Below are 24987 nucleotides of genomic sequence, written 5' to 3' on the forward strand. Positions count from 1 at the left end.
CACATATTCTTCACATTTGGAAAGACTACTTTTGTTACAGAAAAAAGCTCTACGTATTATTTGCAATGAATCGTGGAGAAGTCACACTGTGATATTTCATGAAAACAAAATCTTAAAGGTAAAGGATTTGTATTTTCTACATCTAGGACAATTCATGTACAAACTTACCAATAATTCTCTCCCATTTGTGTTTGAGTCCATGTTCACTAAAAATAGATCTGTTCATCTTTATCCTACCAATCCAACTCATTTCATTTGCCATTAACTAGGACGTATGTTTGCTAAATCTACATTTTCTTTTACTGGCCCCAAATTTTGGAATTCTCTCGATAATAGTATGAAACAAGTTCTAAGTTTAAACACATTCACATTCCAACTGAAGAAGTTGTTCATAAATTCCTATAGCGGAATGAGTTACATTTTAGTTAGCCTTAATTTTGAGCTTTCTTTTTTTATTCGTCATACTCATTCTTTTCTTTTATCTATTCCTTCCCTACATTTATCTCGGTGATCCATCGCATCTTGTACCTCGCACGTGCTGGCATAGACCCTTCATCTCTTCTCCCTTCTCGCCTTTTTCCTGTCCTCGTGTCTCTTTCTATTTCTTCTTTTAAAATAATTTCCTCTTTTTCCTTCAGTTTTTTTTTTTTAATCTTTCTCTTTACAAGAGGTTACTTGTGTTTGTTTGTCCGTCTGTTTGTTTGTTTGTTTGTTTGTATAGGTCTGTATGTGTTGTGCACCTGTTATATTACATATATCTAGCAACTTGCTTCCTTTATGTTATTTAGTCTTTCAAATTTCATTTGCTTTTCTAATGCGCAATATTATTTACTTCACATATTTTTATTTGTGACTACATTGTATTGATATTCTGTTATTTTGTGTATGAAAATGTTTTGCATTGTTGGAAATGAAATAAGTGAAATGAAAAAAGGTCTTATTCATGAAATTAAAGACACGTGAAAATATTGACTCTGATCCCGATGTGAATGTTACGTACGTGTGTACATTTTGTACATTTCTCTGTTCAGTACAAGACTCCACGATCATGAATTTAACTACTCGCAAAATCGTCGGGAATTCCCGGTTCGCGAAAATTTAGACTTGCGAAATACATTGTAGGACCTACATGTGTATATGGCGTATACAGTATGTCAGAGTGGCAGGGATGGTAAATGATATGGTAAATATCCTCAGAAACAATCATATTGTAGATTAATCTTGTATTCATGACACCATTATTAATTTTCTACTGTGAAGATCACATTGAAATGCAACCTACAACTTCTATAGTTTGCCTGCCGTTTGGCAGTGTTTTTCTCTCTTTGGAATGCAAACTCACATTTTTAATTTGTGCACCTACACTGTACTACGGACAATTTTCAGCTTCAGGGAAACCCCATTATTCAACGAGGTCTCCAGGTCCACCAACTCTACCTCCTCATAACTGATATCTCGTAAACCTAAATACAAAAACACAGAAATCGAAAATCAAGACTGCCAGATTTGCCTCATTAGAAGCGGTACCTCGTAAATGAGCCTGATATACAATGCTAATTTGGTTTCCCTTTACTATAAAAACCATTCATTACAGCCTGATGTGGTATGTTTAAACAATGGATGTCACCATACAGACAATGCTTTAATACTGTATGTTTACTTTGATATTCCCTCTTGAAAATAAAATGTATAACAGTGAATCAGGAAATCTCCTTACACAGCATAAATCCCTAGATCACCTGGGATCAGTCCTGGAAAAAAAAAAAATCTTTTTTTTTTTCCCCTTTTAACACAGACAGGGTTTGGAAAATCAATTATGATCCCTGGGTATCTGAAGGAAACTGCCAAAGCCAGCAAAGTGAAGAAAAATTCCATGTCAATATTGAATTCCCATTCTATGGGTGGGGTTAACAAAGGAAGTTCACATAGACAACCTTGTACATGTGTGCAATAAAACTGAAGTACTGGTATCTGCCTACCAGTTATCAACTTTAAGTCGCAAAAAAAAAAAAAAAAAAAATCCTACAATTATTTCTTATGTTTTGAAAATAAAAAGTTCATGACACATTTAATGTTTAGTATCTTTTAATACATTAACATTATGTGAATCCTTGCTCTTCAGTGAGGAATTGTATTGTGAGATATAACAATGCTCAATAAATAATTGTATACTCCGGTCTGACCAGACTTCAGAAACTTGTGACTTACAATATTCTGACAACAATACATGATTTACAGGTATATGTTTGATTTTTTTTTTTTTTTTCGTTTTGTGCGACACATACATATAGTACATGTACAGTAACTATAAAAATTACAATACATGTACAGGTGTTCAACCCATTCAGGGAAAGACAAACAAACTTTGACATCAATAGACTATTCAGAAGGATGTCTCTTTTCCTTGATAATTCTGTAAGTCCTGCTCCATTGAACCAGGGAACCGCTCACCCCCCCTGACTGAACAACAACACACTGATCAACTGAATATCTACACCGGGCAGGCACATGTAGCAATACTGGACACTATACACAATAAAATGTTCATGGGCATAGTACATAATATTACCTTTGATTAGACCTCATCAATGTTTTATTTCCTACACTTAATTTCGCACAGCATATAGGCTTGTACATTGAAAGGTTGAATGCGCTGCACACTGCATCATCTGTATGTTTGGCACATTACCAAAATATGACTCATTTTGTGTTCAAATGTTATGTTTCCTTGTCGCACCAAAAATGGTTTTTTGGCATGTTTTCTCTAGGTGTATGATATACATTGTACTGTACTGGGTGTGTAGTGACTGAAAATGTTAAAGGGAAGGTAAACCCCAAGAGCAATGTGGATTGAGTGAAAACAGCAGCATTAGTAGAACACATCAGTGAAAGTTTGAGGAAAATCGGACAATCGATGCAAAAGTTATGAATTTTTAAAGTTTTGATGTTGGAACTGCTGGATGAGGAGACTACTAGAGGTTATGACGTATGAGTGGACAACAATACCAAGAAAATATAAAGAAAATTCTGCAAAAATCCATTTTTCATGAAAATTACAAATTCCATCAACTTGATATTGACATATGTTAAGGGTAGCAATTATTCTTCCTACTTCCTGAAAGCGGTTGGTCCATTGCTCTTTCATAATTCTAGAAAAGTGAATTTTTGTTGAATTTCCTTTATATTTTCTTTGTATTGTTGTCCACTCATACGTCATATCCTCTAGTAGTCTCCTGATCCAGCGGTTCCAACACCAACACTTTAAAAATTCATAACTTTTGCATCGATTGTCCGATTTTCCTCAAACTTTCACTGATGTGTTCTACTAATGTTGCTGCTTTCACTCACTCCACATTGTTCTTTGGGTTTACCTTCCCTTTAAGTGGCCCAGAGGGGCAAGTATCATTACTAATATCTAGCACCTTTTCTCACTCCCATACCTAAATGGCTTGTGCAGATACAACTGGGCAAGTCATTTTAGCGCCGAGTGCAGTGCGCTCCCAATATTCGGGACCTGCTAGAGTGGGAACCCTGTTCAAATGTGAAGTTTGTACATGCTACACACGTCTATAATTATGTGCTCTTTGTTTACAAAAAAAAAAAAAAAAAAAGATGAAGAAGAATAAATAAAAGAACATGTGCAGGTACTCTACATCATCAAAGTTTGTTAGTGTGAATTCAGGTTGTAAAATGCACACTTACATGTACAGTGTATTTACTCAAGTTATCAGTACAGGGTTCAAGTGCATAATGTACAATGTATGTCATGACATTCAGTCATACAGTATGCACATAATGTACAAATTGTAGGTACCATGATATGCTATTCCCCGAGTACTGGGGATTAAACTGTGAAAGTTGTTTTGCAAAATGAAAATTACAATTGTCTAAATTTGCAACAAAAAAAAAAAATAAAATGTCTTAGCAACATTCATCATTTGCCATTTCCCTTCTGGGCAATGAAGCATACAGTACAATGATTTGTATAGTGTACAATGTATGTCTCACTATTGTAGTAGGCTACATGTATCATACCGGTACACATTTTGGTTTTTGTTGTTGTTTTTGTGAGTGCTGACTTGCATACAGTACTGGTACAAATAACAATGTACAGTATGTAGGTCAACTATAGGCCACTCTTGAAGTAGAAGCCCCACTTGAATGTGATACATACTGTAACTTTGTTTCACAATACCCGCCAAATTAAGCTTGTCTATTAAAGTGTACCAGTGTATTTTATAAAAACCCCTCTTATGGCCCTGATGCTGCTGTATGTACGTAGGTCCATTCACACACACCTTGGGGAAGGGACATACAATACATGTACGTGTACAATTACCAAAGGGCACAATTATCAGTTTCTTTGTTTTGCACAATTTTTGTGATTTTCCACACAACAATGTACTCCACTTTCACCTGACTCTATCTGTGTTTGAAATGCTGTGCATTTGAATTGATGTTTCTTCCAGTAACAAAGAATATTGGCCCAGTGGATCATCACACTTCGGATTTACAAAGTGCATTCTTCTCCCTCAACTTAACCTTGCCATTACTCTGAGCATAAATGTTACAAAGCCACAGCTCATTAGACTATCAGCAGCACCAGGATTCTGCCTGCACTGTTTTCAATTCAGTCCATGCCATTGCACATATTTTTTGTGAAAGTTATTTCTATTTATACTCATTCCTTTTGTCCGTCACTAAAAGCTAAAAGCATCTGTCAGAGGATATGGATATGGAAATCAAATGCGGGGAGGAAATGGCCTCTGGGCTTTCACAGTTTGGGTGCAGGTGTACTTCGGCGGGCGATGACATGTATTCCTGTAGCTGTGGCACACGTTTCTTAGCATCCATGTATACACGTACACCTGACCTGACCCACGGTGCAACAGTTGCATTTTGTTGAGGACTGCATAATTGATTAATGTGAGCATTGTACTTTCTCAGTTCTGGCCATGTCACATACATTGTAGCTGACATCAAGCACTGCCAAAAGTACATATAAACCTTTTATGGCACTTGCATGGGTGATGTTAAACACATCGGGTAGCAACATGCACTTTAACAAACTACTGGGTATATGATGCACTGTGATTCCAGGAAAATGCAGACTTGATTATCTTCTAGCCTTTTACAGCTGTACATACTGAAGGAATTTGGCATGGTTTTGCCAGAGAACCCACAGCTAAAACGAACTTGAATAGCAACAGCCAGTGCCAAATTTGACAGGTGTTCAGTCACAGTATAGTGCCATTAATGTGAAGTACATGTAGTACTGTAAATCTTCAGCACATCTACTTACTGTAAAATCTTTAGCACATCCACATACAGAATTGGCTATTTCCAATTCTCAGGACAAAACATGACATGTCTGCTTCAGCAGCTTTTCTAGGATTATTTTGAAAGAAATCCTGTTATTATTTTTTTTTAATATACAGTTCAAAAACAAACTGAAGTGCTACTAAATCTCTTCTTACAGTAATACTGCTCAGGATACTCTCATTACAACTTTTTTGATAAAATTTTGTGACGGTGAAGTAAAAATTCAGGTGCCAAAATTATTAATTCTATATGGTGCAAAATGCCTTTCAGATGTACACCGTGTACATGAAGGAAAAGAAATCTGCCATTCCTGAGGACTTCATTAAAGGGATGGTATACATTGTAGTTTTAGTTGACATGGGGCTTCAGGTTTCCATTTTTTTTGACTATTTTTTTTTTTTTAGATAATGAAAAATCTCTAATGAAATATGAAAGAGCATAGCATTCTATGAGGAATTCAGAGTTTATTTGATGAAAATTGATTTTGAAATGGCCGAGATATCCAAACCAAAGCGATCCTAATGAAAGGTAGGACCCACGTTCTATTCAATAGGATTGCTTTGGTTTACTTTGTTTTTTGATACACTTGTACAATTGTATCTCAGCCATTTCAAAACCGATTTTCATCAAATAAACATATAATTTTTCCTGGAATTGTATGTTCTTTAATATTTCACATACAGGTTTCCATTAAAGTACATGTATCTCTCAAAAAGTAAAATGCTGAATCCTCATCCCAACCAATACCATACCATCCCTTTAACCCGTTGAGGATGATTGCTGAGTATACTTGGGCAGGTGTCCATGGGAAATGCGTGTTGTAGCAAAATCAAACTGTCCTCAATGGGTTAAAACAGGAGTCGCCTGTACGCTGTACAGTATATTCACGATAATCCATGGTGCTGGTAAATCTCTTTTGATGGATACTAGCTGCATTTTACTTCCAAGTGGTACAATATGTAGATCATTCAGTCTCATGCACTTACAGTGTATGTTGATCAGGATGACCGGATAAAAAGCTAATACAATGTAAATTTGCACCAAAAAGGGACACCCAAAAAGCATTCATACATGTACAAAGTCACAGCAGAGCTTTGGGCAAGCGAGTCTAATGGTAATGTCCTGTAAAACAGGGGAAAAGTAATCTACACTGTAGAGATTCAGTCATTGAAAAGTTTAATCCTTGGAAAAGTATCTGTACATGTGTATCAAAAAATTATGTGCATTTTATACAGTACATGTATGTTGATATTCATTATCTGGGATACATGTAATGTAAGCTGGATGCAAGACTTGCAAATGACTTGAGGTTTACAATGGTTTACACATACATGTATAATGCATTGTATCAAGCACATCTTTCAAATACTTTGAATGTCATACCACAAGCTTGATTCATGTGCTAGTAAGTCTATGAGTAGCCAAATACCACAGGAATACACCAGAGTAACGAGCAACGTACTGCATGGTGCTGCTCTTATCATTCTGCAACACAGAGCACTCTTCCTGAATGGAGGCAAAGCTTGGTACACCTGCCCATTCTGTTAACTTTCCTGATTAAAATTTGACATTCCTTCTTTTGGTTACTTAATCCACAAATCAAACTGAAGAAATTTACAGAACAGTACTGGTATGCTGAAGAGGTGAAAACAAACCTTATGAAGCAACAGACGGTACAAGGTGTATTCCATAAATTTCATCACTCATGCAAGCTCTCTTAAATTATTCTCATCATGAATTCTTCTTTCAAATTTCAAGACATGCAACATGAATGCTGATTAAGTTCAGTGCTTTCCTCAACACTTACATTACAGTTGTACAGCAAATATTTACGTTAACAGTGTGCATTAATTAGAAAGAGCTCACACTTGGTTCACAGCACGTATCAAAATGTTGGAAGTGATTACAGACAATGAAATCAAACTCATGACTTGCCATTTGATTTTAAGAGTCTGCGAGATGCAGGTTTCATATTGAACAAGCATTTGATCTACCAGCAATATGAGAAATGCTGGCTCTACTCTATAGCGTGTATGCCCATCGGTGCTCCGACAATTTAAATTGTCGCTACTGAGCTTTGGCAGTACTCCATATTAAACTGTGAACAGTAGTCACCTATTACAGTACTTTTTGTTTTCCTTTGTCTGGACTAATGCAGTGAACTGTAAGTAACTATTACACATATTCCACTGTTATGAAGGGTAATATCAATAGCTCTAATCTATGCGTACATGTACATCTTGCCAAACTCCCTGCAAGATCACAGAGTGACTAACGTGCCAACTCCTCACGGACAATCAGTGTTTACAGCCAGACAAGCAAAATGGCATGCAGTTGGCTGCTTAATGTGCTGGTTGCTTGCTTTCAAGTGGGACAATAAACTTTTCTTGTTTTTTTTTTTTCATCTTCTCTTCATTGCCCTAAAGAGCTATCTACAGTGTAGGTATTTAAGATTAAATTAGTTGTTTGTTTTTTTTCCCCATAAGTCAATTTATGTCAACAAAAAAAAAAAAAAAAAAATGCTATCACTTGATTGCAGTAATTTGCACTCACACATACACTTGTACACGTTTTTGGTAATTTCATTAATAAAACACATAATTAATGCACATAATACTAAACCATAAGAGTCATCAAAATATGTGTACATGTACGGTACAATTTTGTCTGCACCATGCATGGTGGAAGTTGTTACAAATACCAGGTCAAAAGCTCAGCTCCACCTTTTCCAAACACACATTAAAAGTACATGTGGTAAATCCATTCAGACCGCAGGCACACACCAAGAATCAGGCAAAGCTCGACTGTCGATTGAGAAACACCTTTGGTAGATGACGACCGGCCGAATAATGCCCTGTGCGGTTCGAGGAATGTGGTTGCAATTCGCTTTGTAGTGGTTGCCCAGCTTGAGCATGATATTGACAAAAACCATTTGCAGCCCAGTGCACTTAGTGTGTGATGTGCTACCTTTGCCAGTTATTTGATCATTAATTAGTTATTAGAGAATAGTTACAGACTGCAAACTTACTGCAAGTGTTAATCCAAATAGAAGCAAGGCACTTAAAAAGATCACATTTCAGCTGCATTTTCAGCCACTCCTAGAGTTCTACAGCGTGCACTCAGAGTTACAGTTAAAAATACCTTGCACAGCCCAGTCGCTGTACGTACGTAAATGTTCGCACAGCGTATTAACAGCGTCTGGTCAGACTAGCATTGCACTTGCTTACAACTGACTACAACTGTACAACAAAGTCCAGAATCATGCCAACCGATACAGGTGCCTGCTGAGGTGGTATTAATATTTGGTTGTTGACATTTAGGTTTTCTACACAGCGTACTTGGTACCAGGTACTCTACTGTACTGGTCTCTTTCGTGTGAAGGAAATTTTATAGGCCTACAAATAGAGAGGGGAATTAGGATCTGCATAGCACATGTGCCCGAGCTGAAGTAGGCCTAAATCTACATAGTTCTAGTACATTGTAAGCATCTCATTTTATCAGAAACCGGCTTAGATGTCAGCCCACATGATTGCCCTATTATGCCCACATAAGCACAACTAACGTTCAGAACGTTAGGCAGTGTTTACGATACAAAATGCCTTTCGCAATATCACCAGCTAGGACTCTACGCGTAGAAAGACTTCGTAGGTCCCTAGGGTCTACATGGCACTTGTCAATGCCCGTGAGAATTCGTGGAGGTGGTCATTGCCATTGGCATTGGCATTGCATTTTGTCAAAGGCACGGTCATCTGTCTAACTCTAACGTTATAGCGTGATATGAACTCACCGCGTAAAAAGCGAAAAATAAGAATAGCCGGCATCAGTGACAGTGTTGAGAGACCTTTTCTCCGTGCTGTAGTAGAAAGAGTTACTAGTATTCGACCTTCGAACGCGAACGAAAATACCGTTGGTTTAGTATGGAATCTCTGATCTTCTCAGGACCGGTGTAGTGTGGTTACCATGCGATGAAAAACGTTTATGTACATGTACCACACTGGAAGTCAAGCATCCTTTGAACGTTCAGCTGCTCGGCACGCTACCGTAAATATTCTGTGGCGATGACGATACTAAACGTATAACCGCGGTTCGACGCGGCATATGCAACTGATATCGGCTCAAATCAAAACACGACTTAAAAGTAAAGTGTCGACTGTGCATGTGGGGTCTTAACATCCGATTAGAAGGGTAATTTTGATCTCCTCGTTCCTCTCACCTTTGTCACTTTTCCCTTCCTGATTTCGTGCTTGTTGTCAGTCACCCAACACCGCACCGGAAGCTGTGTGCGGATTATAGTCAATTGCATTGCATTGCTGTTGATAGATATTGTTCGTTGCGTTTTTTCAGGTGGAAGTCGTGTAGATTGGTCTGTTCCATTTTCATCATCAGCGATGACGATCTTGAAAAAGGGGTGTGGAACTGGAAAAAACGTGGAAGGAAAGAATTCACCACATTTTACTAACCACAAACGAAACCGAAAATACGTGACTGACAAAGGTTGCATGTGACAAGTAAAGCTGATGGTCGCGATAGTCATGAGGATGTCCCAATACACAGACTGGGTGCTGTACGCAAGTGATGGAAATTTCTTTCACTTGTCAAAAGTCACGAATAATGTTCTGAATGGACGAATCCGATTTGATTAACCAATTTTCTTTCCTGGAAGTCACAAGTTGGCCGTTCCGTCGTCACGTACGTCAGGTTCACGGACGAGATCGAATGCTTTCGTGGGTTGACCATCGGAATGGATTACTGTACGTCTCTTTTTCATTTATAGAGTTTGATTCTGATGCCAGCTGGGAGAAGTAGTTTGTCGCTTACACAGTAGTAATTAGACAGCAAAAGGGGGAAGACATAAATTTAAGATATTCACATGTCACAACATATTGTCGATTCCTCCGATTTTCTGTTTACTCAGCAAAAAAAAAAAAAAAAGAAAGAAAGAAAGTAAACACTTTTTCAAGTTCATCTTTCTCATTGATTATTTGACTAATAGCAATGTTATGTTAAAGGTAATTTGATTGGCTATCAACCTTGTAGGTCAATAAAAAGGGAAACTTTACGCATCAGTGAACACATTCGTTTTTCTCTTCCAAGGCACAAAAGTAAAAAATTGCAAAAATGGACAACTTTGTTATTCAAGCGTATACGTGCTCTTCCATGTAACAATGAGAACAAAAGACAAATTCATCACAATAAGAAATGCAAATTAATTTACAACAATAAACCTATGATCTCTATAATGCCTCTGCAAGCCTCCAAAGATAAAGAAAGGCAAAAAAAAAATATGGAAGAAAATCTAGCTAGAAGAATCTTCAGTCAAATCCACACTTAAAACACATAAGAGAAGAAGCAATGGTAACAAAGATGGTAGAAATTTGAAATGTTATTCCAAATAAAGAAAATTTGAAATTTTTTTCTTGAATTTGTCTCATGCATTCTTAAATTCCTTAAGTAAAATATGAAATGAGGAAATTCTGTCCATTCTATCACCTTTGCGTCTTACTGCCTATGTCATTTAAAGTTTGAGTTGACAGCAAATTCTTATGTTCCCCCTTCAGTTTCCCCGCTATGATTGTGTTTGAGAATATAAAGAGAAACTTAAGGGAACGGAAACTTATTTCTACTATTTCACTCATGTCTCTCATTGAGTTTAATTGGTCTTTTGTTATATCATTGCTATTGCAAACGAATTTCAAAATGTCAATTTCTGCATTTTTTTTTTTAACTTTTCTGCCTTGGAGGACAAAAACGAATGTGTTCACTCATGCGTAAAGTTTCTCTTTGTATAAACCTACCAGGTTGATAGCCAATTAAATAACCTTTACAATGATTTTTATGCCTCCGCCACGAAGTGGTGCCGGAGGCATTATGTTTTCGGGTTGTCCGTCCGTCCGTACGTCCGTCCGTCCGTCCGCTTTCGTTTCGCGATAACTTGAGTAATATTGACTGGAATTTTACCAAACTTGGTCCAAGTATGAAGTATGATGGGGCAATTATTTGATTAGATTTTGGGTGAAATCGGCTAAAGGTCAAAGGTCAAGGTCAAATCATGAAATTGTATCTGTTTACGCGATAACTCAAGACTGGATAGAGCAAATTTCACCAAACTTTGTTGGAGGATAATGTATAATGGGACAATACTTGATTAGTTTTTCAGTGAAATCGGACAGAGGTCAAAGGTCAAAGATCAAGGTCAAATCCTAGAATTTATCTGTTCACGTGATAACTCAAAGCTGGATGAAGCAGCTTTCACCAGACTTGGTCCAAGGATGATGTATGATAGGACAATTAGTTGAGTAGATTTTAGTGACATTGGCAAGAGGTCAAAGGTCAAACGGTCAAGGTCAAATGCTACAAATGTTGCAATTTCCCCCATATCTATGCAATGCCCAAAGGTATTTTCTTGAAACTTGGTGTGGACATGTACTACTGTGTAGAGATTCTCCAGAGAGAGTTTCATGTCATAAGGTCAAAGGTCAAAAGGTCAAAGGTTAAGTGAAAATGTAGCAATATCACTTTTCTCGCAAATGGTTCAATGTATCTTCGTGGAACTTGGTACATACGCATGTACTGACTGGCAGGGATTATCTAGGGAATTTAGGGGTCATGGGTCAATAGTCAGGGGTCAAAGGTCAAGGTCATCTCAAAATTTTACTATTTCCCTCATATACTAGTATATGCAATGCTTGCATTATTAGTTTCAAAAATTAATACATGCTTTACCTAATGGAGATTCTCTGGGAAATTTCCAGCCAGAAGGTCAAAGTTCAAAGGTTAATGGTCAAGGCCAGGTTTCAATGCCCCCCCCCCCCTCAAAAAAAAATCCATTTTGTACCGTCATTACACTCTTTCTTCATACCTTGAAAATTACTCAATGCATAAACTTATAAAAAGGTCTGTCAGAATTCAAGTAAAAATTCTCAATTCCCCATATTTGTGTACCTGCACTCTTAAAAGATTAAAGCAAATCCAGTTCAAGACATTTCTGACAAACCTGTCATTTCAATATTTTGCCAGTTATGTGAAACTGTCGTGGATCACACATTGTGAAGACATTGTACTACTAGTATACGCCTATTGGGAGAATCATGCATTATGACGGAGGCATCAGTCGCCATAGCGACATTTCTAGTTTTTTTCTAATTCTTCTATGAAAAATATGAACTGGAAAAAGTGTTTATTTTCTCTCTCTTTTTTTGCTGAGTGTATTTCACCAACTTACTCAGTTACTCCGTAGTATGTGTGTGTGTGTGGGGGGGGGGGGGGAGTCTTCTTCTGGTGTATAAGTGCTTATACTGTTAATTCCTCGACATCAAGACACGAGATCCATTGTTGCTTGATTGTTAAGCCATACAGTGAACAATATCATAATTATGCGCTGATAAGTAGGCCTAACTAATGAAGTTTACAAAGCTACACCGGAGAATCAGCAATTGAAAGGTTTATTTGGTTCATCTTAAAGGAATGGATAGTTTTGGTTGAGACCTAACTTCAGGTTTCTAACATTTTTTTTGTTTTGTTTTTTTGTGAGGGTATATAATGAGAAATCTCTTTATATGAAAGAGCATGTTGAGAGCATATAAAGAGCATGTAATAGAGATATGTAATGAGATATCAAAAATAGAGCGATCCTAATTTTTTTTATACACTAGGATCGCTTTGTTTTACTTTGTTTTTTTTTTATGTCTCAGCCATACCAAAACCGATTTTCATCTAATAAACTTTGAATTCCTCTTATGATAGGACTATGCTCCGTACGTGGTTTCTTGGTATCTCGCAAAAAGTTAAAAGCCTTCATCTCCACCAATACTAGACCATCCCTATAAAATCTACATGACCATGCCTATAATTCCTGTCGCTTCACAACATATAAAAGTCGAGTAACTTTATCCTTCATTAGATATTCGTGCATAGTTTAAATCAACTTTTCAGCGTGGTTATAATTAGCAGAGTGTACTAGTACACCGATTCTGCAGCCGAGGTAACGTAATTCTTCATAGAGGAAGTACATGTATTAACGGTTTGGCAGGCCCGTATACATGTATCATATTTTCTGCTGTCCTTTATATTTTCTCTTGATCGTGTCCTAATGTTTCATATATTAATATATACACGTGTAACATAGTTTAACAACTAACATGAATATATTCGTTAATTTAATTCTTTACAGTGTTGTCAGAGTAATAAAAGCAAGCAAGAGTGGTTTCCCGTCTTTTCTTTTCTCTCTTTATAGAGAGAAAGAAAGCGAAGAGCTGCACATTGTCTGTGCCGTAGATATTGTCATTTGACTACAAAATATTAAAACTAATGCTATATACACAGGTGTGAATTTTCTTCAATTTGTCTTCCTCTACAAATGAATCTACACCTCAACCTTCACCCTCTGATTAGTATTCTCTTGCTTTCATTAACTAGTTTGAATTATAATGCTTTTCGGAATAGAATATATGCGACGTCGGTGATCACTTTTCGAAAAAACGATAACTGTGTAAATGTGCAGTGGGACGGTACTCTTTCTTTCTGCAGGAGAAATAAGTTCAATGAGGTTCTATCGAATTGATTGACTTTCAGAATACGTCTATTGCCATGTTTGAATGGTCCATAACCAGCTATACACTTTAGACCTTTGACACGAGAAAAGAAACTCGGTTTCGAATGACGAAATACTTATTTCAACGAAACAGGAATTTCTGGGTTTCATTCTTCTTCCTATTAGTATATATGTGAGATATGTAACATTAATATGTTCGTGGACCAGTGGTGGAGGAGGAGTCGAAACATAAAACTTAGGAGGATAGCTCCCTGAAACGCCAAGCACAGCAATATCATTTCATAATTATATGTTTTCGGATTATCATTGAAAGGTTGAAATGGCTCTAGCCTTTACAGATAGGGCTTATACATGTATAGCAGTGGTGTGTGGGCCGGCTCCCATTTTTTTCTTTTTCATATAGACCTTCTTTATGCTTCATGATCGCCAATTTATAAAGAGGGATTAACCCGAAATGTGTGGATTCTAAAATGTAGAAATACACATCCGTTAAATTTTAGGAAATGGGGACAAGCTGGATCGACCAACTTTCCTCAAGCATCACTTCGTTTGTTATGCTGTATCTGTAGCAATGAAATTTTTGTACTCGTGTCGTATATCTAGTACAATATCTCTTGTGCTTTTATACTTTATAACTCGATTTAAATTCAGATTTTCACCGATTTGTTTTATTGTTTGTTCATTTGATTTTTATTTGTTTATGTAAAGAGTTTGATTAGCCCTTTGATAGAACCTGGTAAAAAAAAAAAGAATATTATATCCCGAAGAGACCTGTTCTTTATTTTCCATATCATTTTAGGGTAAGGTTTTTATATTTTTAAGAACGTTCTTTAGCTAAACCGCCACTTATATAGAGCCTCTTGTATGCATTACAATTTCAAATTCTGTAATGGTTAGTAGTTTATAGCTAATGTCGTTTCATTCGAATTTGAAACAGTCTCCCTTTACCTGTGTTTGTGTGTGTGGTAGCAACATGGCATGACAATATTGTGTGTGTACGTGCGTTTGCGTTTGCTGTATGGTGTCTCCTGGGTGAATGGAGCTAATTGGTGCACGTGTCACGCTTTCTTCGTTCGCCCGAGGCTTTGATTGAGATTGTAATCGATATAATGGACAACCGGAGATGACTTTCCACAAATTCAAGTCCATGAAGTTGCGGATAATGGGGAGCGGCGCGAAGCGTTACCCTCATAACCTCGTGTTACACCCACCCGTCAGTCTTAACAGCATGTGAATGCGCGTTTACTGTTTTAAGCTGTTATTTTCGCGAGGGTTTAATTTTCGCGAATTTCGCGAATCATAGAACTTTTGGATCGCGAATTTACCTAACGAATATGGTTCTCGTAAAACTTGTGCGTGTTCAAAACGTGAAACATTTTAAATCACGATTGTACCAGGGAGGTACGAGGCTCGCCTAGCCAGCGGGTAGTACGCTGTACCTCCTTGCATTAGCGGCGGAGGCTGCGGCATTAAGTGAATGCTGTAATAGATCTTTACACCCGTATACCCCCTACTCACTCAAGCTGTATGGATTTGCTTTTTACGTGTATGTAAATTACTCTTCTCTTCAAATCTCCATGTATTTCTCTGTTAGAAATGTTGTTTTAATGCCATTTTTATCCAGACTGTAAAGTGTTTGTAAAAGACTAAAAGTCAATGAATTTTGAATGTTTCAATGCGTTATCTATGCGTTGTTTGTTTTTTCTTTTTCAATGGTTAACAGATTTCATTGAGTACTAGTAATCACACGAGTTCTTTGCACATCTATCGTCATACATTTGTTATGTAGGTCTAAGTGCACACATCTATAAAATATGTGTGGGACCAAATAGGAATCTCTATGTAATCATTATTTTATAATATTATATGAATGCAATTTTTATTCATCTATTTTTCTGTGCGACATACCAGGGTTCTCTTCTACCCCGTCCGGTCGAAGACCAACGATGCGCTACTCGTCGTCGCAGCGGTCACAACCCCCGTCGCAGTCATCGCAGGCGACGGTGAAGACGGACCCCGAGGCGGAGTTTGACGAGATGGACATCTCGTTCGAGGAGGCCGAGGCACTGGAGAAGGCACTGACGGAGGCTACTGCCTAGACGACAATTCACAGCGCCAGCAGCTCTTCCCGCGTGGCCAGGAGAATTCAGGAAAGTGTATCAACAAACCTCCTCACCCAAATTAAAGGCTTTCAAGATTGTGATTTCTTTTTCTCCTATGTGTCTGGTTAAACTGAATAAGTGTGGATATATCTTATCTTCATGTGTTGCTCCTGCAATTGGCACGTGCATACGAAAAATCAGTGAATCATTGTCAGATAAGCTTTTTCCAAATTTGTTGACTCTGTAAGGGTGGGATTTCACGGAGCACGCGAACGATTTGCGAAGGACGCGAATGGCAAAATCCAGCATTCGTATTTTAGTCTGCAAAAGATCGCCAAACGAACGTGAGGGTTCGGAAGCGTCGTCAATTGTTCGCGAATGTCGTTTTTACTTCGGCGAGAATTTAAAAAAAGTTTGAAATTTTTTGCGAACCTTTTCCGCACACTTGGTCGTGATTTGCTCGTGAATTGTTCTCGAAAGTGTCTTTAAAGCCTCGTCATATGCGCAAGACCTTCGCAAGACACGCGCGATGTTCGCAAAATGTTCGTGAAACCCCAAACAGACTCCGAAACTTTGGAGAATGTCTCGCGTATGTTACGCGAAATCTGCGAAGTTTTTCCGATCATTTTACGACGTAATCGCAAACTGTTCGCGTACCTTTTGAGACATTCTCGCGAACGTTTAGCGCACGTTTGGGGGATGTATGACCTATACGTTTTCTACAAATAAAAATCGTAGCATACATCTAAACATCAAACAATTATTAACAACTATAGTAACAAAAGAAATTAAAAACTAGCAAAGAGAAATAAATGTTTGATATAAAAAAAAAATCGCAGAATACACTTAACAATAATCTAAAGTATGTAAAATTTCATTTGAACTATAGAGATTATGTGTTGGAGGAACTGAAAAAAAAAAGAAAGATCAAATGCTTTACTAGTGGAGATATGTCCTAGCAAAAAAATGTAGGCAAGCACACGATAGAGAAATGAGAGAAAAAGAAGGGAGAAATAGAGGAAAGAAAAAAATTCAACTCGAGACAGCTTCCACCTCTCCTTGGGTACATTTTCTCCCATGATTATTGAAAATTTTTCGTTGTTCGCATTTCCGTCGCGTGTTCTTCGTGTACGCAACATGCTGTACTTTAGCAATGATACACACCACATTCGCACATACGTCGTGGAAACTTCGCACAAATTGCGCAAGAATAGTTTTCGGCTTCATTGTCGGAAAACATTCGGAGAAAAAACTTTTCCGAAAGTTGGATTTTGTCATTCGCGTCCTTCGCAAGTCGTTCGCGTGCTCCGTGAAATCCCACCCTTATGGTGGATTTTGTCATTCGCGTCCTCCGCAAGTCGTTCGCGTGCTCCGTGAAATCACCCTACGGAGCACGCGAACGACTTGCGAAGGACGCGAATGACGGACCACTCTATAATATCTCAGATGCTCTGTGCAGGATTTCTGGTTTCTGGTGAGAGTGAATTAAGTGAGGATAACTTATTTTTATGTGTTCCTCGTGCAGGTGGTACAAGATGTGTATAATGGTAAATCAGAGAATTCTTGTCGAACAAGCTTACTTCAAATTTGATGGATCTTTAAGAACCACTACTCTAAAATACCTTAGAAACTTTGTGCAGGATTTTTTTTTTCTCTCTCTCTCTTCTTTGTGTCTGATGAGAGTGAATAAAGTAAGGATAACTTTATGTGTTTCTTAACTTTATGGGTTTCTCCTGCAGGTGGTACATGACAATTCCATGTGTGGAGAATTCTTGTCAAACAATTGAATTCTAAATTTGACGGACCTTTAAGGAACCACTACTGTAAAATACCTCAGAAACTTTATGCAGGATTTTTTTTTTCTCTCTCTCTCTCTTCTTTGTGTCTGATGAGAGTGAATAAAGTGAGGATAGTTTATCTTTATGTGTTTCTCCTGCAAATGGTGCATGTGTATGATAAATCTGAGAATTGCACAAACTTACTTCAAATTTGATAGACCTAAGGGACCACTATATGACTCTAAAATGCCTTAGATACTTTGTGCAGGATAATTCCTAATGGAAGTATAAGAGTATGTGTGGGCTATGTCACGAGATCTTTGGAGGTATTAGATGACAATTGCCATAGCGACCTTAGAAATAAATATTTGAATATTTACTCCATCCAGAACCCTCTTGAACATGCCTGCAGTGATGTGCTCTGCTTTCATGCAAAGATCTCTGTAATAAGTCTTATAGTAAAGTACAATTTTATATCATATAATGATGATGCTAATAATTCTAGGGATAATCACAGTGATTATAATAATGTTGTTGATGATATTGATAATGGTAACATACTAATTATGTTGTAGAATTAAAGATGAAAATACTATTACATGGATACGGTAGTTGTGGAGAGCTAGAGGAAAATCTATGTGAGAGATTTCATCATAACTTGTCAGATGCTCATGAATGAAATGACAGTGATAATTTGTGAATACCGCAAGTGAAAATGAGTCATAGACAAGGAATCTGGAGCAAGTCGATATCCCAACGTATCCACAAATCAGTAAATGCACCAAAGTAAGTCTGAACCAACGAAGATCGGGATATTTGGGGGTGGGGTGGGGGGGGGGGTGGGGAGAGGGCTGAGGAGAGTGGTTAAACAATCAATAAACCCTAAACCTTGTCATGACAGCCTATGACCAAACCTTGGTACTGTGTGAAAATTCAATCGCATACAGTCTGAAATGTCTCATATTCTCTTAATACTCATATTTCCTAAAATACACAAATTGTTTGGATAACTGCAAAGGATCAATTACTAGTACCTGTCGTGTTTGTTATGCTAAATAGTATAGGCATGTCTCAATTTCATTATGAAACATTGCCAAAGTGACTGTACATATCTCAGGTATACATCTGCTTTATTTTCTCACCATTAAATGACACCTCCTTATTAATGCCTATAAATATAGACATTGTGTCAGCAATCATTCTGACAAATCATGTAGGGTGCTGAGATTACCAAGACCAGCATTCATGTAGAAATCTGGATTGCATATATATGCATACTGTAAATACAAAATTAATCCATTGTTCATAATAATTATACAGTGTATGTATGTAAGCAAGTCCGTTATGTTGGACTGATGTTATAGCCAGTGATAACTGTTACTTATTCTCAATTGGATGTTGAGTTCTGATTTCTGTGTAGTCTATTAAATATGTCTGAGAAAAACAAACAATTATTTGTACATTTTACTGCTTCTTCATCAAATGCACATATCATATGAAAAGCAAAAAGCATAAAAGAACACCAGATTTCTGGTAATAAATTTCAACTTTTGTAAAGCAACAAGTGTGTGGCGAGTATCAGTAAGCATTATCTGTTGTATCAGATACGTGTGTGGGAATAATGAAGTTCTATGGATAATGCATTCCAGTTTAAGCCATGTCAGAACTATGTGAGCGAGAAATGTCGAAAAAAAATTATATATATATATATATATATATATATATATATATATATATATAATGCTCTTGTATAAATATATACAAGAGCTTCCACAGGATGCTAACAGTTTTCCTTGCAAACTCTTTCAAGATACTTTTATAGATTTCAGTAACTTTCAACAGCTACTGTGAGTGTAACAAGAAATTGGAATGTTATGTGTTAATGCACAGTCATATCATGTGAAAGCTTTGAGCAGATGGTTATCAAAGTTTTCAATACCACCTCTTGAAGATCTTCTTGTACCCTGTAGATATCGGTACTTACAGTACAATAAAGTGTATGCGATATGTGTGGAACAAGAAATGGAGTGGTCGTGCAGTTTAAATACATGCGTCGTAGCTAGGATAGGCCACACAAGTAGGAAGTGTACAAGAGCTTCGTGGGAATGATAATGAGCTCTCATCAACCTGTTGAGGATGAGCAGATTCTCCTATAACACGCACTTCCCACAGACATCAGCCCAAGTATGCTCTAGTCTTCAATGTGTTAAAACCTCTTTCAAGATACACGGTACTCGCATAGTTTACAGTATTAAAGGTAGGGAATCCCATTTGCATGCCTTAAATGAAGAGTTGTATAAATACAGTGGTATGTTGAAGAGAGTATCATTTTAGAAACTCCCATAAAGTATTGAAAGTGGAAGGTAACATTTAGTACATTTTTATTGACCGATAGATTTTGAATTTAATTTTTTCCGGCGCTCACCGTAAATTCCAGTACATTACTAGGCTACCTTTGCAGACCCATGCACTGCATGTGTGTCCATCATGTATATTTTGTGAAGAAAGTTCATCAAAACTTACAAACATTTCTATATACATTCTTGCCACACACTCTATATGTTATTAATACATCAGCTCTTATACTTTTAGATTTGTGTTTATAGATAAAAAAATACAGAAGACTGCAACAAAAAGGCTTAAGTGTGGCTGACACACAGAACTACTGAATAGATGAGTTTTGTGCATTACTCAAATTGTAGATAACTGTTGACTTCCAAATTTCTCAGCAGTGGCCTAAACAAGTCCCCTGAGGTTCATATTTAATGTTTTGCTGCATTTTGGGAGGTCTGTAAAAGGTATCCCCTACCTTTAAAGCACCCTACAATATTTATGCATCATGTGTGTAACCAGGAAAGAAAGTGGTTTACTTTTATGTCAGCAGACTGTCAAAACCACATGACTAAGAAGTGCATGGTATAAGAGAGCTCAGATGATGTTTTATGAGGTATCATCGCCAATTCTCGTGAGGCACTCTTATAGATTGCAATACTTGAAATACACATGTACACAGCACGCTGTATGTGCGAAATATGAAATTAGGTGGTTGTGTTTAAATGACACAACATTGTAATTTCCATATTAAAGGCAGACTTATTGAGGTGTTTTCACCACTTAAAACCAAACTTACTGGCATTGACAAAAGAGTACATCCATATATGACACTCTAGGCATAATCTTGTATATCTTTCCAATGGTTTACAGATTTTATTTTCCATATTCTTACATTATAATATTCTTTGCTGATTAACATAAGCAGTTCATTGTTAAGCAGCTCTTATGTTAACACTAAGATAAACACTCAAAAGTGTGCCATTCTAGATGCCATTTAAAGAGGAATCATCCTTGGGATTCCTGGCAACGTTACTTTAGCAAGTGTAGTCATGATATCAAAGGTCCCATGACAGGATCAACCGTACCTTTCCAGGAATTTGATTCCTTTGACATATCAACACTCGATACTGCCAAAATAAATGCCATCCGTTGACTGTAGACATACAACAAAAATATCTTGTGGCTAAGAGTGAAAAACTGAAGCAAGAGTCATGAAACTACCAGGATTGTTTTATCATCGGTGTGTCATTGTACTGATAAAACTCCTGACGGATATTCGACTAAACTCGGCAACTAAAATCGACTGGACACAATATTGTAATCAATCCCACAAACGGACCAGAGGGGAAATAGCATGAGGTATCATCTGCTTGTTATTTTCAGATGGTTGATGTCACAGGGTGGACACTTTTTTTCTTTCCTTTTTTGTTGTTAAAACTGAAAACTAATTAAATGTACACACTTTAGACTGAGATTGAGTAACGCTATGGATTATGACACTGACACAAAGGTGTGAAGACATCTTGTAACCACATGACACTAGAATCTTCCAAATTAAAAAAAAATAAATAAAAAATAAGAATGTGGAATCTGCATGGACATGGGGAAAATGAAAGTTCATCCCTTCAATTTTCACTACAGTTTCCTGCCTTTGTCAGCTACACCGACACTAAGTAACAATTTTGTTTGGTAAATATGTGTACCAACACATACACATGAATGGTATGTTTGGATCTAATGGACTCAATTAAAGGGAAGATAAGAGGTGGGGCATCATTGGCAGTGAACCATGTGGGGTTTTTTTTGTTTTTTTTTTTGTGGGGGGGGGGGGGGGTTCTGACTGCACACACAATGATGTACAGTGGAAACATGAATGTGAATTAAACCATGGCAGTCTGCCATCTCATTAAACTTGAGCTATGGGAGCAGAAGAGGGAGCTTTACTGAATTTTTGGACGAATGCCATCAAGTCAATAGTGTTAAAAAAAAAAGGATGGGAAAAAGCCTCAATAGATCATAACTACCATCACATTTCTTAAAGGACAAGTTCACCGTCATAAACATGACAATTGAGGGAATGCAGCAATATTAGTAGAACACATAGGTGAAATTTTGACGAAAATTGGACAATCCGTTCAAAAGTTATGAATTTTGGAAGTTTCAGTTCTGCGATCGCTGGATGTGAAGACTACTACAGCTTGTGATGTCATATGTGTACAACCATATAAAGAAACTATAAAGAAAATTCACCATATTTTCACTTTTCTCGCATGACAGAAGAGCACATGACTTGCCTCTTTCAGAAGGCAGGGGGAGTAATATTACCCTTAACATATATCAGTTACAAGTTGAGGGAATGTGTACTTTTTTCAAAAAATGAAATTTTGTGGAATTCTCTTTATATTTTTCTTATATCGTTGTACGCATGTTACATCATCAACTGCAGTGGTCTTCTCATCCAGCAGTGACTGCACAGAAACTTTAAAAAGTCATAACTTTTGAACGGATTGTCCAATTTTCCTCAAACTTTCACTGATGGGTTCAACTTATATTGCTGCATTATCTCAATCCACATGTATATGAAGGTGAAATTGTCCTTTAATATTCATGGTTTTGAATGCTGCATCACTCCGTACAGATATTATTTCTGAGGCTTTTGGTGAAAGATTCTTTCACATCACTACCTAATTTGGAAGAAAAACGCATGACCACAAAGTTTGACACATAATAACCTTTCTTTACCTCACAACTTAGAGGTACAGAAAAAAACAAAAAACAGATGATGATCTGTGGTTTTCTGAGAGGCATCTGCAAGTCTGATAAGAGTGAGAAGTGAAACTTTGAAATAAATCCCTGCACCACCTTCAGATAGATCTTTGTCACAAGCACCAAAAGAACCAATATCTTGCTGAAATTTTTCCATAACATCCACTGATGTTCTTTTTTCCTCACGCAAAATGGTAATTCTATAATTCAATAATAGATTCTTCAGCCATCAATAATATTTCATTCAATTTTATGGATGTTACATGCAATAAAGGTTTAAACATGGCATATGCAAAGCAAGTCTCACATGGACTTTGTCAATTCTTCTTCATTTTAATACAGACATTATCAAACAAAAGAATGGAACTTTACTGTTGATCATGTTTAAATAATCCATTCTCTGTACTTCTATATTCTATATCTGGAGCACACAGCAACTGGAAAGGGGTGAAAAAAAAAGGAATAGACATGCCTTGATTTCATATGATGCAAGAATTTGTAATTTTGTAAAGTATGTACCCAATGCCCTTAAAGCTTTTGATAATTCAGACAGTTCAAGTAGGTACACATATATTTAGAGTAGTATCAGTAGAGGAAAGAAGGTCCATTAGTCCGATACATCATACAATACATACACATTTTGAATTTCCTGTACAAAACAAAATCTTAAAAATAGCATTCAATATCGATCTAAAAATAATAAAGAAAAAAATGTATAGATGAATTAAATATCAGACAATAATCTTTTAATATACACAATGAAAAAAAAACAGTTACATTGACACAATAATATAGATAGATACACCTCTACATGTCTCGATAAGTAACTCTAATCATCTTGGTAAATTTGCAGTCATATGTTGCTCTCTCTCTCTCTCTCATACTGACATTGCAGTGTCTGAACAAGGAGGAATCATGCTAAGCATTGTGAACAGGCATAATGATAAGAATGTGTGCAAGCATATATCCTAAGGCTTCAGGAAAGTTGTGTGACTACTTCCCCTTAAAAGGCAATATTAAACAGTGTTGACAAACCATCGATTTCTACTAACACTGCTTGCCATCAAGCGTAACCACTACAAACAAAATTTAGTCAGATGTTGTCTAATGAATTTGATACAGAAGTTGCAATGGGTCCTTGGAGCCTTCCTCAGGTTCATGTAGAAGGTTAATTTAAAGGTGCATGATTTATACATTTCCATTTTACCAAGACAAATGGACTTTGTACACAGGAAAAGCATGATAAATGGTGGTACTGGTTTTGACATAAATGGCCTTGCAACCAGTGTTTCTCAACAAGCTTACCCAACATTTAACTTTCCCTAAACCGACACTCCAATTGGAAGTAATAGTTCGACACAACCGAAACTTGATATAGATCCCTTGGACTAGGAAATCCAGTTCATTTCATTACAGATTTTGCTATACATGTTACCAGAAGACAGTACGTCCCCCAAAAGCATACATTTTGTACATTTTAATGGGATGACAGAAAATGATTGTTTTCATGCCCACAACTGTGTACCTAGGAAACACATAATGTAATGTAAACCAGAAATATTTGCGTGCATTTCAATTTTGCAAATTTAGCAACAGCCATGGTTCGTGAAATTAACATGCTTGTGAAAGTTATTGCCTAAATCATATGTATTGAATGTCAGTGGCAATTAAAGAAAATTTCATACCACGAAAAGGCAGTCGGCTCCCATTTGCTAAAATTTCATGCTAAAATATCTTGCTTTACGTATACCGAGTTATACCAAGCTTCCACTACACTGTGCATGGTGCCTTGATACACACTGAATATGATTCTTCTTGCCATTATGTATGCTGTGAGCCTTGCAGCACCCATCATCTAGAGGTCCACATTTGCATATTACAAATCACATTTCATTTTTTTTTTTTGTCCACAGGCTAGTAGGGCCTACATGTACAATGTATGTTAGACCAAGATGTGCACTGCGTTGGTGAACATTTCATAATTTTAGTCAACCTTCAAGGTTAGTCTACAGAGAACCCATTTCCCAATAAAGAACCTGATAGGATGAATGCACTGGCCAAATGTACAGACTCAGGAGTGCAAATATGTCTGCTGCCATCTACAGGCAGCATTGCATGAAGTATCAATTGTAGT

At 37.0% G+C, this 24987-nt stretch overlaps 1 protein-coding gene across 1 annotated transcript in view; it reads left to right on the forward strand.

Moving 5' to 3' along the window:
• Positions 1–17175, forward strand: part of LOC140233678 (DNA primase large subunit-like) — a 53714-nt gene extending 36539 nt beyond the window's left edge. The window contains exon 12 of the mRNA XM_072313777.1: positions 15785–17175. Within this exon, the coding sequence (XP_072169878.1) occupies positions 15785–15972 (188 nt within the window). The 3' untranslated portion in view covers positions 15973–17175. The remainder of the gene's footprint in view (positions 1–15784) is intronic.
• The last annotated feature ends 7812 nt before the right edge of the window (positions 17176–24987 follow it).

Source organism: Diadema setosum, chromosome 10, assembly GCF_964275005.1.
Source record: "Diadema setosum chromosome 10, eeDiaSeto1, whole genome shotgun sequence".
NCBI lineage: Eukaryota > Metazoa > Echinodermata > Echinoidea > Diadematoida > Diadematidae > Diadema > Diadema setosum.